Raw genomic sequence first — 15212 nt, 5'->3', positions numbered from 1 at the left:
TAGTCAGACAGGAAGACGGCCATTGCTCAAGGTACCTTTGATGGAATGGCTGGCCCTCCTTCAGGATCCACTGACCTCAGCCAGATATATGAGCTGGCCTCAGCTTATATAACTGCAGAAAGTATTTATAACATCAAATATTAACAATTCCCCTGCCTTTCAACCATGTTTATGCAAATACAGTTCACATGCAGCTACACATGAAGTTTAAAGCATCTGCATTATTACACTGCTAGGGTTTTTGAGGCAAGGCTTTCCACTGTGGAAAGCTAAGGTTTTTATATGACAGGAGTTCTTCTGCTCCTTGTGTTTTGTAATTAAAAAGATTTACTTCGGAGTTCTCAGAAAATTCATTCCAGACTCCAAGCAAGAACTCTGAATTTGAGAGGAACTCACTGTGACTATGGTGGAAATACTGAGACAGACAGTATGGTTAGAGGGAGCGGTGCAAACAGACCTGAGGTCTTCTACCTCTGCTGCTAGTTGGCTGCAAGTCGTCTCTGTCTAGGAGCTCCACAGCAGCTGAAATACTGCCTATAGAAGTCTCATAGATCAGTTTGCTTTCTCCAAGTCAGTAATTATCTCTTACCCTTCAATGAATGCAGTTGCTGTTGGTATTACTACTGGTCTAAGATGGTAAATGATCCCTAAACCTTCAAGGAAGGCTGCCTGAAATTCAAAATTACTCACGAAAATAATCTGGAGGAGAGCAATAGATCTCAGCATAGAAATTGTCACTTAATTTCTGGTAGCCCAAAACCAAGCATAGGTGAAGAGAAGGGGATGAAAAACAAAGTTCACTGAAGACTTCCAGAAGGTAAAGATGCCAACAGGAAGGAGAGGAGGACCCTCTTGAAAGACACATTCAAAGGTCATGAAATAATGGTTTCTAAGGAGTTCAAAGTCTAGACAGCAGATTAAAAAACATCTAGGGAAGGACTGACAGAGAACAGTTTGGAAACAGTATGTTTAGTGACCTTTGGGATGAGAGGAAGTGTTAATATAGAAGAAGGGAAGGCAGTTTGAAAGAAAAAGTCTCACGGTATTTCTCTTGAAAACATCCAAGAAAGCCCAGTTCAGAGATACAAACAGAGCAAAACCTGACCAAGAGTCTCTGGAGCCAAGAGGCAGGTTAGCTTCTTGGAGAAGTCAACTCAAACTCAAGGAACCAGTTTGATTCAGGAGGAGAACCAAAGCATGAGAAGGTCTGTACGTGTGTAGGGAAAAGTCAGCATGGCATTTCTACTCCATAGAAGCAGACAGTGGCACAGCAGGGAGCAAGGCCTGTGTGCTGACCATAATATTTTAAGTTCAGGATAGACAGGAGATGAGCAAGATTCAGAGCAAGGGAAGGAGTCTGTCTTCTTGGAAACAGACCCCTCTCTTTTGTAAAGACCTGTCTCCACCCATAGTCACTGTTTGCCCCTTAAACTACTATTCACTCCTCCCAAGGTTTTCCTTGCTCTTTCCTCACTCTTTTACCTTCACATCTACTCAGATTCTCCAGTAGGTCTTGTCAAAAGCCATATATTCATGACCTGCTCAGTCTTAAATTTCTTCTGTGCTGAACAATAATACACATTGCGCATGGTACAAAACACTTGATGATGTGGTGGAGCCCACTGTTTACAGAGAACAGAGTCCGCCACCCGCCCTCCCGAGCTCATTAAATCTAAAACTAAGGACAGTCTTGAACCAAAGTCTTCAACCTGTGCCAGAGCCTCAAAGAAGTTCAGATCCAGCTTCATACTTCACAGCTCTGGCACCAGAGCCAAGACAACACCCCTTTCCCCCAAACCTCTGCGGTAAAACCCTGATCCAACATTTCCAGATGGTGCCACCTCTTGTGTCCCTGGCTGGACACAAACTCTGAGACCGGAGCTAAATGCAAGCTTTTGATGAAACCAGTCACCCTGTTTACCCCTCCATACAACTCCATGTTAGCCATTGGGAGGGGTCTGAAGAGAACATGTGTGGCTGAAGCACTTGCTGTAGTAAGATGATTGTCAAGCTGAGCCTTGGAAGTGATTTCTGGAAGCTGAAGGAATAAATTTCATGGAGATTTGCCTCCTGAAACTCATTGAGGGAGGGAAACTGGCAAAAAAGAACTTTAAAACAGATCTTTAACAGCAGCGTAAAACTTTTAAGGGTTGAACATCACACACTTGTAAAAGAAGTTCTAGGTCTGCTGTGCAGGTGTCAGGAGTAATTATTTCCAGTTACTTATTGAGAAACACTTTAGATGTTTTGACTGCAAAATATAGAGGGCTTTGCCAGAAAACTTCGACACTGAAGAGGTGGAGGGAGAGGCAGGAAAAAGAGAGAGCAGAAATAGGAGAAAACACACAATACATTTATGTTCCAGTGAAGCAGTTGCCGTTTTGACTGTTCTGTATCCTGCCAGGGCTGTTGACCTTAAGGGTCTGCCTTGAATTCACTGAAGCCAAGGAGAACCTTGCCTGCAGCAAGTAGTAAGCCAAGTCATAAAAACATGGTTTAATTTGATAGTCAACCTCACATTTGCAGCTGGATTCGGAAGTGGCCTATGCTCCCTGCCTGGTCAGGTCTGGAGTCACAGCTCTGAAATCCCTCATACTCCTGGTTTACCTGTTTACAATTATGTGCTGCAAAGTGAAGTTTGCTGTTTCCAGAATCCTGGAAGATAGACCTGGAAGGTCCCAGATAAGCCAAATGCGAGTCTAAACGCCTCTCCAGAGCCTGCGCTGATGGTGAACCTGAAACTCTGCCCAAGCTCACTGTCTCCACCATTAAAAGTTTCTCATAACAACCTGTAAGTCCCTTGCTGGGGTGTAACTACACCATATTATCCACATGGACGTGGTGAACAGGCAGCTCCTTTCCTCACGCCAGCAACTATTGGTACACCCAAAGTCTATTATCATGACCTTCTTACTAAACATCCTCAATGTTGAGCCAAGTCATGGCTGCCTCTTTTTGCCAAGTCAACCAAGAAAGAGGAAAACCAACAACCCTGAGACCCCATGAGTGGGGTACCTTACTTACCCAGGTGGCTAAGGGCTTCCTTGTCCCACGGCCAAGTGGCAGCACCAGCCAACTCTTCCCTCACTGAACTGGCAAAGTAAACATTGAGGAAGTGGGTGCTATTCAGCTGCAGTGCTTCCTTCAGCTCCTTCACGCTCATGTACGCCCTGAAAGGACAAGGGAGAGGAGATAGTCAGCGTAGACCTCAACAGAGCAAAGAGGAAAAGCAGGGGCCACCCACAGATATCCTGGAAAGGGTGCAGCAGACCTGGAGACCCCATCCTCAACTCTCTGAAACCAACAGTGTTTGGCAAAGCATGGCAAAATTCAGCAAGTTTCAACAAGATGTCCCGTGACACTACTAATTCTGCTCTGTAAGGTGCAAGTTCTGCTAGTGAGTGGTTTGGCTGGGAGGCAGTCATGCAAATCTGAAGAAGTTTTGCTAATTACAGTAGCTTTGTTGATGAGTTTTACTCTTAGAGAAAGTTTTCCAACAAACAGGACAGAAGAGATCCCAGAGAACAGGATAAAATGAGAGAAAATGGGAGGAGAAAAAATGAGAGAAGAAAGGAAATGCAGAGGTCAGTCCTGCTAGGGAAAAGCAAGGGGATTTGGCATCAGAAAAGTGGAATTTGGGGGGAAAAGGGGGGGAAGTGAGTTTTCCTCAAGATGTGAGGAGACAAAAGAAACTAGAACTCCAGGTGGTTCCAATAAAGGTTTGCAGGGGTCATCCCTGATACAGGTCAGGGTAGGAAGGGACATCAAACCTTATTCTGGGGAGCAGAGAGGGTTTTCCAGCTGGGGCCAAGAAGCCTCTTCTCCAGCTTCTCTAATCTGTCTGGAGAAGCTCACAACCATGGCCCTCCACTATTCTTTTCCTCAGGACAACCAGTATGTCAGAGGTGGCAGTGCATGGCAAGAACAAGGGGTCCCTGCGGAGCACAGGCACATAACACACCAAGAAGCACCCTACCTCACATCCCCAGCCCTGTGTATTGTATGAGGAAGAGCATGAGCAAAAGGTATCTCAGAATTTGCTCGAAGAAATCTCTCTTCCAGCTCTGCTCAAAACGGACCTTGGAGAAGAGTGCTGCCTTGGTCCATCCAGCACTGAGCCAACAGTGGGGCCCCCTTCACGTGAATCTGTCTCTCTGCACATGACCTGAATCCTCTCTGGCAGGAGGTCTGGGATGTCTGCAGGAGCCAGGGCAGGGAAGCACAGGAGCTCCCAAAATAAGCTTAATGGGGACAGAGGGACATCTCTGGAGACAAATCCATTGACAGGCATGTTTAGTAGGGAAAGCCTCCTGACAACGCTGCTGTCTGTCTCTCCTCCCACCTGCAGAGCTGGGAATAAACAGTTGCAGGAGCAGAAAAAACCCTGGAAAGGGGTTATCCAAGACATCCATTTCTAAAGGGCACGGGAAGGTAACGGGCTGGGAGAGGTGGGTAGGCAATAGGCATTGCAGCAGAGCAGTAACACCCATGAGTATGTCTGGGTGTCCACGAAATGATCCTCACAACGTGGCATGTCTCTCAGCACTTGGAAAAAAAAACCCAGCAGTCAGGAAATAGAAGTTTCACCCTCCCTTCTGCGTGGTTGTTTCTGCACAGGTCAGAGGTCTATATTGCATTCACTGGTGCACCAAGAGTCACAGCGTCGATATTTAGGGAGTTTATGTCCGCAGCTGTGTAAAATGATCAGGATCTTACTGAATAATAGCAATAATAATTCCAATAATAGCAGTGAGATTGTAGGACCTTGGCCTGTGCTGCAAATGCCAGATACTCTTTTAAATCAAGTACTACCATTTCCAGAATCAGTGCCATTAACCTCATGGGCTGAGACAGCAGTAGGACAGGTAGCCCTAGAAGACATTGTCCCTAGGTCTCTAAGACTTGTCTCTAAGTCTTCAAAATCTGAGGACCCCGACCAGTGGTCTGTGAAGCCATTAATTTAAGAGATTCTAAGCAGGGAAAAAACTTATGGAAAGGCTTCAAATACATCACTATGGAATGATGATGGAAATGCACCATTGTGGAAATATGTCATAAGAATGACTAAACCTGCAGCATAAGGCCAACAGCAACATTAAGGTGGTGGAAAGCATTTCGCTTATTCCCATGCTTCCAGGAGCAATTGGCATCTTCGAGCTGCACAGAGAAATTATGAAGGGAATGCGATCATTTTTTATGCTGGACCAGCCATGAAGGCACACCAGCTATATTTGAACGAGCAGCTTCTGTAAAAGCGGTGTCCGTTAGTGCATTCCTCATCACATTGCATTATGGAAGGAAGGACAAAAAGCTGAGGGTGGGCTAAGGGGAAAAAGGAGTGTTCTCGTCTGAGATGTGAAGTGAGAAGGGAAATCAATGAGAGATGTATAAATGTGTTTGAGATGGCAAGATCCCTAGTCATTATACCAACAGACCTGTTTAGAAAGAGAGAGGTTGCTACAGCAAATGGAAGAGAAGGAGGAAAAAGTGAAAAAATAGAGGAATAGGATTCCAGAGGTAGTCTAGAGCAGGATGGCCTGTGGAGCAGAGCTCAGTAAACCCAAGTGCAGCCACTTCCCTGGATCTGAAAGAGCAGAGACTTCCAGAAGCCACTGCTGACTTGGGAGGTGTCAGATAATCAGGATCTGCTGACTACCTCTCCCCTACCAGTCAGCCCCAATAGGCCATCCTGGGCTGGAGACATCTCACCCACCTTCCCAGCAACAAAGCAGCTCTGAAACGTCAGTCGCTTTAGAAAATCTTGGCTGGACTACATGGCAGCATTTAATGGTGAGATGAGATGACCAGCCTGTCTTCACCAGGCCCCGACATCTCCCACCACAAAGCAGCATTCCCAGAACACTTTCCCCAGCCACATCAACTTGCGGAGAGAAAACTCTCCCAACCGGAAACGGCAAATTAGGAGAACATGATCTCTTTTCTGTGATGTCTCGCCTGAGCATCCCAGACACGCGCCACGCTGACGCCATCCCTTCAACCCAACCAAGACAGGAGCAGGCCGGGAGGAATAGATAGGGAGAAGAATAAACAAACCTGAAGGACATATTTGTGGCATGACTCGGAAGGAAGAGAAGAAACAATTTCATAGAAATAGAGCGTAAAGGAGGGGGAAGGGGGAAAGAAAGTCTCCTTCACGCACCAGCGCTGCTCGGGGAACACAGACTTAAAAATAATGTTGATTCCTGACCTATGATATCTTGGAAAAATAGCCCCAAACCCTTCCAGGCTGTCCAAATTCCGAGACCTGACGTCAGCTCTATTCAGAGGGATATTCCCGCCGCCCCTCTTCTGGAGACATGATGTTTTTCTGGCTGTCGCCTGCCATTCCCTTGACACTAGCAACATTTTTTGTCAACCCTTAATTATAAATAACTGTAATTTCCTCCATTGAAAGATTTGGATGGTTTAGGGCTGCGTCAGGGGTAGGGGGAGCTGTTCCAGCACTGAGAGATGCTCAGATGGATGGAGGAAAGGACCCTGATTTCACCCTCTACGGCATGGAAAGCACAAATATCCTCCTGGTGGCGTCCCCAAAGACACGATCAAAACCAAAACAACTCTAGAATGGGCAACTCCGATTCCCCTCAATCCACATTTCCCCTTGGCATCCTTAGCTTAGACAAGGAGTGTGTAACTGGCGTCTTTGCCTGTTGCTTACTGCCAAGGTCATGCTCTCCCTCTTCTTCGGCACTTCTGTGATTTTCCCAGAGGGAAGGCAGAGAAGCCTTTGGTCTCCACAAACAGCTTAAATGACAGCCCTCTCCTCTGCTTCCCAAATAGCTTCTCAACGCCTGCAAGACCAGAGTGTTTCAAACTAGATGGTGTTTACAGCAGGGTGGGCACTGCAAGCCAACACACAGACACAAAGAAGGCCAGAAGGACACATGAAGGCACAGCTATCAGCTAAGCAACAAAAAAAAACAACCCCAAAGAACAGGGCAGAGGATAGAAGAGAGATGGGGGAGGGCCATCAGGTTTTCCAGATTCAAAGCAAATATTTCTCCAAGAGCATCCAAAACTCATTGGTGAGCAGCTAGCTGCATGGTAATACCACCTTGGCCTGGTGAGTATTTGCAACCCTGGGAGAGTGGAGCTTCCAAGAAGAGTATAGACAACAGTAGAGAGTGATTAGGGATGGGATGGCTATGGATTGCCATTATTAGAAATGAGCATGGGCATGAACACCATCTGAGATGATGGTATTTGAGTCCAGATATCAGGGCCTCCCTCATGGTGGTCCTGACCTGTAATGCTGTTGACTTAAAGTTCTGCTGAATGACACTAACTGATAACCTGACTCTAAGGCAGGCTTAGGTACCACACTGCATACTGGTTTACTTGTGGGACTCATGGCTGGCAGAAAGCAAGATGGGGAAGAAGCCTGGACCTTGTATTGCTCTATGGCAGTACAGTGGAGCCACACTGATGCTTGAGAGGTCCTGGTGCTGGGTCAGGAGCACATGGCTCTGTATGAGACTTAATGATGTGCTGTCATTGTGTGACATTTCAGGCTATCAAAAAAAGGAAAGGAAGATGAAGTGCAGCAGCTTCAGTGACTCTGTCACCATAGAACTGTGCAATCAGAGACTCATAACTGCAGATGGAGAGGACCTCCACAGGTCTTCTAGTCTGACTCCCTTGTTCAAAACAGGTCTAATTGAGTCAGGTTGCTCAAGGCCATGTCCAGCTGAGACCTGAACAGCTCTGAAGACAGAGGCTTCACAATTTCTCTTGGCAACCTATTCCAGTATTTAATAGTCTTCATGGTAAAAATAATTCCTAATGTCTAATCCAACTTTCTCATGTTCCAACTTGTGTCCATTGCTTCCCATCCTATCGTCAGACATCTCTTCTCAGAGTCCTGCTCCATCTTCTGTGTCACCCCATCACATCAAACAGGAAAGCCATCAAATGACTACAGCTTTGCATGGAAAACTATTACTGCACTAGACCTTATCACACTAAGGTCTAAAGACCCAAAGCTTCCTTTCTGATCAGTTGAAAAATCACGCTCAACCCATGATCACAGGCCTCCCTGGAGCTCTCACATCCCTTTCTCATGCTTTTCCTTGGACTATTTTGTCCTAGCCCATAGGGCAGACAGCATCTTTGTACTCATGGATGTGAGTCAGTCTCTGGGCTGGCTTGGTCAAAGGAGAAGGCCTGACATACTCTGGAGAGACAGAGCTGTTGCTGCTTTTCCAGGCAATTTCTGACAGCAACCACAGGACTGCTGCTGGTGCACAGGTGGGAGAGAGGAGAGGATCTGCTAATCTATGGGGCAATAGAATGGATAATCAAGCTGTAACACAAGCCTGATGTGGTTTAAGGTGGGAGAAGAGAAGCAAGAGTGGCACATTCTAGCAACAGCCATATCATAACAGGAAGTCTTGGGGCCACAAAAGTGGTCATTACCACTGAAAGGCAAAAGATGGCACATCCAAATGAAAAGCAAGGCCAGCACGTACCCCATGCAGTACCATAAATCAAACTGAATTCTCTGGGTACTGCAAAGGATGCAGTGTGTAATGCCACAGGAATTCCATTGCAATTCAAAAATAGGAGTCTTTTCCCTGTAGACCTTTCAGAGGGGATGTGGGAGTGGGGTTGGGTGGACGTTGTCCAAGTGCCCTCCATGGACAGCTGGAAAATACTTGAGACCCAGCCAGCTCCAGCTAACCATACAGCCTAATGAAGTCGCAGGGGATTCCTGGCTCTGCTTTCATGTCCTTCACCCACCACAAGGAAATTCCTCTTCCTACTCCCCCCAAGCAGGGAGGCTCCCTTTTTCCCCAAACCTCTGCTTGACAAACGAGGAATATCCCTCAGACTTCCCAGGCACAAGCACCAGCCTGCCACTAACATTTCTGGTGTGCTGACAACACATGAGCCACAACTCAGTCCGTGAAGGCAGGTGCTGAATCAAGTTGCATGAATACTTTTGGAGAGCAGACTCTCTACACTCTCTATATCATCAGTGAAGAAAGATGCTCCTCCAGATGGCGAGCTGAAGTGAACATCTTCTGATTCACCCCTGTCAAAGGGCTCCTCCATGGTGAGTCTTTAGGTGGTCTCTACTTACATACACGAACCCTCATCCCTGTTCCCAGCATATGATTTACCAGCTGATGCTCAGCCTTGCCTCCCTTCTGCCCTGTCACGGGCAGACAAAGCTCACTAGCACCAGCCCACAAGCCAAGATGGGTTACTTGGTCTGCCTCCAGACTAGACTGATGGTGGTTGTCGTAACTGCAGCTGCCTCACACTCTGGGTTTACCTGCCCTGAAATTTCTGGCATTAACGCAGCTGGGAGGACGCTGTATTTTTAGGTAAAAGCTTAAGTCCTTTTGTACTTGTTAAGACTACTTGCATCCCTGTGACCATGGTCTGGGAGCTCTGACTCCAGTCCAGCACTATGCTGGTATGCCACAAACATCATTGCCAGCATCTTGACAAGGCAGTAACCTCCAAAAACTCTCATCTGGACAGGCTTTGGTAACACAACCAGATACAAAACACGTACAAGAGGTGAAGGGAAGGCTGAGGAACAGAGACAGTTTAAAATGTGCATGAGTGGCTGAGTATCAAGATGTCAAAGAGGGTCACAGGGCAACACACTCCTACACGAAGGCCTTCAGGATGAGGGGTTTCCCTTATGCATGAGCAGCTCCTGTCGGATTCAGGAGTAACCCTCAATCTCCATGTGGGAGGTGGATTTGGCTTCGGGACTGAAGCAGTAGCAGATGCTGCAGGGTCAGAGAGTTGCACTGGCAAAGCTGCAGACGGGATGAAAAAGACAAGTTGCGGTTCGAGGCTGTGACCCTTCCACACAGATTTACTGGGGAAAGGGACCAAGAAGGCTGCGGATCACTAGCACACAGCAGGCAAGCTCCCAGTTACATCAGACAGTAGTACGCAACTTCTTGAGGTCAGATTTGGGCAAGACAGACAATAACATTACTGTGAGACCAGAAAGCCCTGCAGGGCGTTTTGCCCTGAGATAGGCTGAAGAATAATTTATGCTAACAATGGCACAGCCTAGCTATTCCTGGAAGTGTTTGCTAAAAAGTTATTCACTAAATCATCACGGCACCAGCCAAAGGCAATGCTATTTTAGACCTGGTTTTGGTAAGCAGTGTAGAAATTATGGAAGAGAGAAAGAAAACTTGGCCTGAACTAATAATGAGCTGATTCAAATTAACTTAAATGGAGGGACAAAGGCAGGTCTTGAACCAAGAATGGAAAAACAGGACTGAGGGTGATTAGACATGGGAATGGGCTGCCCAGGGAGGTGGTAGAGTCACCATCTCTGGATGTGTTTAAGAAAAGACTGGACATGGCACTTAGTGCCATGGTCTAGTTGACATGGTGGTGTCAGGGCAACGGTTGGACTCAATGATCCCAGAGGGCTCTTCCAACCTCATTGATTCTGTGACCAGCAGACACCACTGCATCTGAGATGCTGGGGACAGTGGGATGAAACGGGAATTCCCTGAAATTGACTCCAGTGAAAACAAGAAATAAACGGCCCTTTTGGAAATAAGAGGAGCAGCAGAAGGAGGGAGCAGATCCACTAAGCAGGGAAGGTGGAGCTGAAGCTCGGCATAACTGAAATGCATCCCTGGACAAAATTAATGTATGGTCTCCACCTTTATTCAGGATTGTGAGGCTGAATTAGACTTCCAGAGGGGTACAGCAAGATTGAGGGTCATGGTACTGGAACAGAGCTCAAGACAGAGGGGAAAAAAAAAGGTGGCAGCAGTTGGATGGGGGCTGAAGTGCCCTTTGGGCAGGGTGGGAGGGAAGATGAAATGCTGGGGAGGTGGCAGTAAGTCCCAGCTCTGAAAGGGGTGGGATGGAGGGATACAGAATGAAGGGAAAAAAACAGGAGGGGAAGTGCAGAAATAGAAATATTCACAGATAAACAAAAAAATCAGCAGATGCAACACATTTGTAGCAGGAGCCTGGGGAAATGCCACCCCAAATCCAGAAGGACTGACCACAGGGCGTACGACCGGAGAACAACTAATACGACACACGCAGTGATGTCTACAGGGGCGAACAAAGATCATAGCGAGACAGACTGATCTGGTTGTCCTCTCTCTGACAGACCTTAAATCCACCTGCAAATTTCAGCAGACTTTCAGATATAAAGCTCTCCACATTATTACTTTCACCCTTCTACCCCATCTTCAAAAAAAAATAATAGGAATGCTTAAACACAGGGACTGATGTAGCTGTGATGACCTGAAGGTCAGTGAAGGACATGCAATGCCCTCTCTGGGTGAACTCTGAATACACTGCCAGGGATGCCCAATTTCTAACCAGCTGCCTGCACCGACAGGTTCCAGACCCTGACAGAGTGAACGCAAGCAAGAGCATGATGCACTTGCTGACCTTTCTCTTGGGAAGCAACAGTTGGGCATCAAGGACTCATCTTTGCCTCTGGCACCACACCAGGGCACCTGACTTTGGGAAACCCACATCAATTCCTCCCCACCAGCCTGCCCAGAAACTCCTTGCTTTTCTGCTGCAAGCTGGTTTCCTCTCTGGATCTTGTTACAGCTCCGTTGACAGCTCATGTGCAGGGAGCAGGGACCAGGGACCAGTTTTAAGACTGTTTGCACGTGGCATACTGGTACTCATGTTTTGGGGGTTGAACTGAGGATGGTCCCCCACTAACTTGTGTTTAATACATGAGAATAAACCTCAGGAGACATGCAAGCCATGCTCTTGCAGCATGGTGGGCACCCTCAGGATACTCGTGCCAATGGGTGAACTCACCCTAGCAGATCTTCTGACCTCCCATTCCAATGCTGTCTTCAGCTACAGCTTCCTCTTGTGGCTTCTCGCTGGAGGCTTTGCCAAATTTGAGGCTTCTCTTGGAGGATGCTAAAGCATCTGCACCATCAGCCTCAGTCCCCGGGATTTCTGACCAGCACTGCAGGACTGTGGAGTTCTCTCCACTGCTCCTCTGAAGGGACAGGGATGTTCACCACTCTTTCTTCAACACAGATTAATCACGTGCATCAGATACTTGGAGCATTGAAAAACACTGGTTTCATGATGTTTACACCCTCCGGCCAAGGCTGGTTTAGCACCTCACTCAGCTGCTAACTGCCACACACATGACGGGCACCACAGCTTACTTGAGGGCCTCTTGGGATGGCTCTGCTGGGAATTCCAGTGCACCTCCACGTGCCTGTGTAGGTTTCCTGGCTATAACTGAGGTACCACCACCAGCCCTAGGACACCTTAGGGGGAGGTGAGGTTTTGAGAACCACTCATTTGGACACAGGCACCAGCATTTTGTCCAACTTGCATTTCAGTTTCCAGGGCTGCGGTGAAGCTGATTGAAGGAGGCATGAAGGGAGACAAACAAGAGAAGTGTGGCCTCTGGCTCGGCAGGGACTACCTGACCTCTCCTCCAAGGGGGCACAGCAGCTTTCGGCTGACGCCAGCAGCCAGCCCACATCCTGAGAGTTGCTGCTGTCTGGCAGAGACAGTAAGCGGCAAAGCCCTAATCGGAAAGGACAGCTGGACCGCAAAGCTCCCTCCTGTGTTTCTCTGCCGAGACAAGATGGGTGAAGTCAGGGCTGGGACCCCTGTCTCCTGTGCTGCTCTTCCCCCATCCTCAGTGTCCCCCCTGAAAACTGGAGGCTGTCCTCAGAGGATACGACAGCCACACTGATGGGTGTCAGCCCTTTGGGTCATGTCCTGAGGTAGACCTTCCAGAGCTATCACCCTCCATCACCAGCGCTCAGCAGGGACATGCAGGGTCTGTCTGCTCCGTAGTACGTTTTAGGACTGGCACAGCTCTCACCTCCCATGCATGGAAAGAGCCACCAGTAATGCTGCAGTAGGGGATGCCCACTCTTCTCACCCCTTGTCCCCTCCATCGTCAAGCCCTTGGTCACCAGCCTTTTAACTCTTGAGCTACTTCTCAGCCAGAGGCAACCCACAGGGATCCCCTGCAGTCCCACCACATTCACAGCCCCACAGCCTGCTTTAGAGTCCACCACAACACCAGCAGCCCCAAAGGGCTTCCTTCCCAGGGCAGAGAGACAAGGACCTCCTCTTTGCAAGGTCTTCCCAACAGCTTTCTTCATACAACCTCAGAAGTGTGACACCTCTGTATAACTGAACATGGAAAACCCTGTGCCACCAAGAACAGACCCACAAATCCAGCATTTCTTACAGCACTTCAGCCCTAAAGCATCATTTGGTTCTGCCAAACAACCAAAGCCTGTGCACACTTGGAAGATAATACAAGATTAAACCAAATGTTTCACAAAAAGCTCCCACAGGAACCTGGCTTTGAGCTTGTGTTAGCACTACTGATCCACCCCATGAACCTTCCTTTTTACCCCCTCAGGGAGCACAAATCCATGCAAGTCCCATAAACTTCCTGGCTTATGTGACAATTCTTGTGTTGCTTAAGCATAATGGGCCATCAACTTTCCCCTGGGATAAATTTGTCCTGGCAATCTGCATTTTAGTGCTCTACATCTTGGGGGAGTTGATAGCATTTAGGGGTTGTTTTAATGGGTGTTGGTCGCCGTGATCAATTGTAGAAGCTCTATTTCCACGGAAATGGGTATTTAATAGATTTTTGAAAATGGTGGTTATTGACCCAATGGGCCTTAATAGCTTAAAAACCATCCGATTGTAGTTTGTAAGAGTAAATGCGTATGATTTTCAAATGCATACAGGAATAGGTAGTAAAAACCTTTTTAAATTGCAGGGACCTGGTCAATAGGGAGTTTCCATTTGCTTGTTTGGCCTTTCTATTTCTACCAGAGTGAATCATGGCCATCTCTTCCTCAGAGAGGCTTCCCATTTCCTCACGGGTGAGATCATCCTAAAACACGCAACCCATCTGAGACCCATCAAGGTACTGCGACGTCTTTCATTAGACTGGGCGGCGATGTTGAGTCAGGCTTTCAGAGCGGCTCGGCTCCCAGCTGCTCTCGTGGTAGGAGCAGAAGACACATGGACCATCTCTCATCCTTCATGCACCCCTGCTGCTCCCAGCAAGAGCCCCCGGGAGGCGAAAAGCCACATATGCCTCAGACCCCTGGGTTTAAACTCAACCTAGAGGCTCCCAGTTGGTGATCCTACACTGAAATTCCCAGGCAGAGGTCTTGGTTTATCTGGGGTTAACAGGTACCAAAAATATCAACAGGAGTGAACTCCAAAGGACTGTACTAGTTACCAAGAAGTAATCCTGGAAGCAAAAAAAAAGACTAAACCCCAATATTTATTTAGTGGTGTCTGCCAGCACTGACTGAAGGCCTCCCACACCCCCTCAGGCATGTATTTAGGGTTATCACCCCCACTGAGGGGTGATACAAGGTCTACAAAGGCTCAGCACCTTGTGCCCAGCACAGGGGCAGCTCCCCTCTCCTGGCTGCCTGTTTCCATGACCCTGCAGCAACACAGATGCCCAAGATTTGTATCTGCTTTGAAACCAGCCTGTGGGTTCAGCCAACGTAAGGAGCAAAGCCCAAGCCACGCGCGTGCAGAACAGCAGGGCTGGGTATCTGTCACCTCTGTAGGATAAGTCAGACAAAAAACAAGGACCTGAAAACTCCTGAATTTCAAAGAGACATCTGTCCTCCTGCTCCCCCTTACCTTCTCCTTCAAAAACCCAGTGAAGCAGGAATTAGAGTTCAGAGCCACAGCCTGTTGCTTCTCCTCTTCATCAGTGGAATAAGTAAAGGAGACAACTATTGCAGGTCACAGCCTGCTTCCACCCTCGTAAAGTGTCTCTCAGTGCCATCCCCAAGTAGCTCTATAACACAGTGTCCCACCAGCTTGCAGCAACACTCACCTCCACCCCCTGAACCCCACAAGCATGCAAGGAAGAAGCAATGCTGCTGGCCAAGTGCAGGCTCTGGATGCAAACCCCAAGGCTCTTGCACGCCTGAGTGATAGGACCCCTCCGGGTTGGGCTGTCCACCTGCACCCAGCACTGACCCCTCACTCTCAGCAGGCACGATGGAGGCTCAGACCACCATGGTGGCCTCTGAAAACCCACCATCCTTCCCCCACAACACGTGCCTGGCCACCTGCAAGAGCATGGACCCAGCAGTGTACCTAGCAAGTCAGGAAGCTACCACACGTCTACAGGGGCTGTGCGAGGGCTGACCAAAAGCCTGGCCCTCGAGAATCACAGGATGGTTTGGGTT

At 48.0% G+C, this 15212-nt stretch overlaps 1 protein-coding gene across 1 annotated transcript in view; it reads right to left on the bottom strand.

The window, feature by feature from the left end:
- The window catches only part of PAPPA2 (pappalysin 2), a 93584-nt gene that overhangs the window by 61418 nt on the left and 16954 nt on the right, over positions 1–15212 (bottom strand). The window contains exon 3 of the mRNA XM_068416771.1: positions 3025–3170. Within this exon, the coding sequence (XP_068272872.1) occupies positions 3025–3170 (146 nt within the window). The remainder of the gene's footprint in view (positions 1–3024; positions 3171–15212) is intronic.

Source organism: Nyctibius grandis, chromosome 21, assembly GCF_013368605.1.
Source record: "Nyctibius grandis isolate bNycGra1 chromosome 21, bNycGra1.pri, whole genome shotgun sequence".
Taxonomy (NCBI): Eukaryota; Metazoa; Chordata; class Aves; order Nyctibiiformes; family Nyctibiidae; genus Nyctibius; species Nyctibius grandis.
The sequence above is the reverse complement of the archived record's forward strand: the minus strand, read 5'-3'. Positions and strand labels throughout refer to the sequence as shown.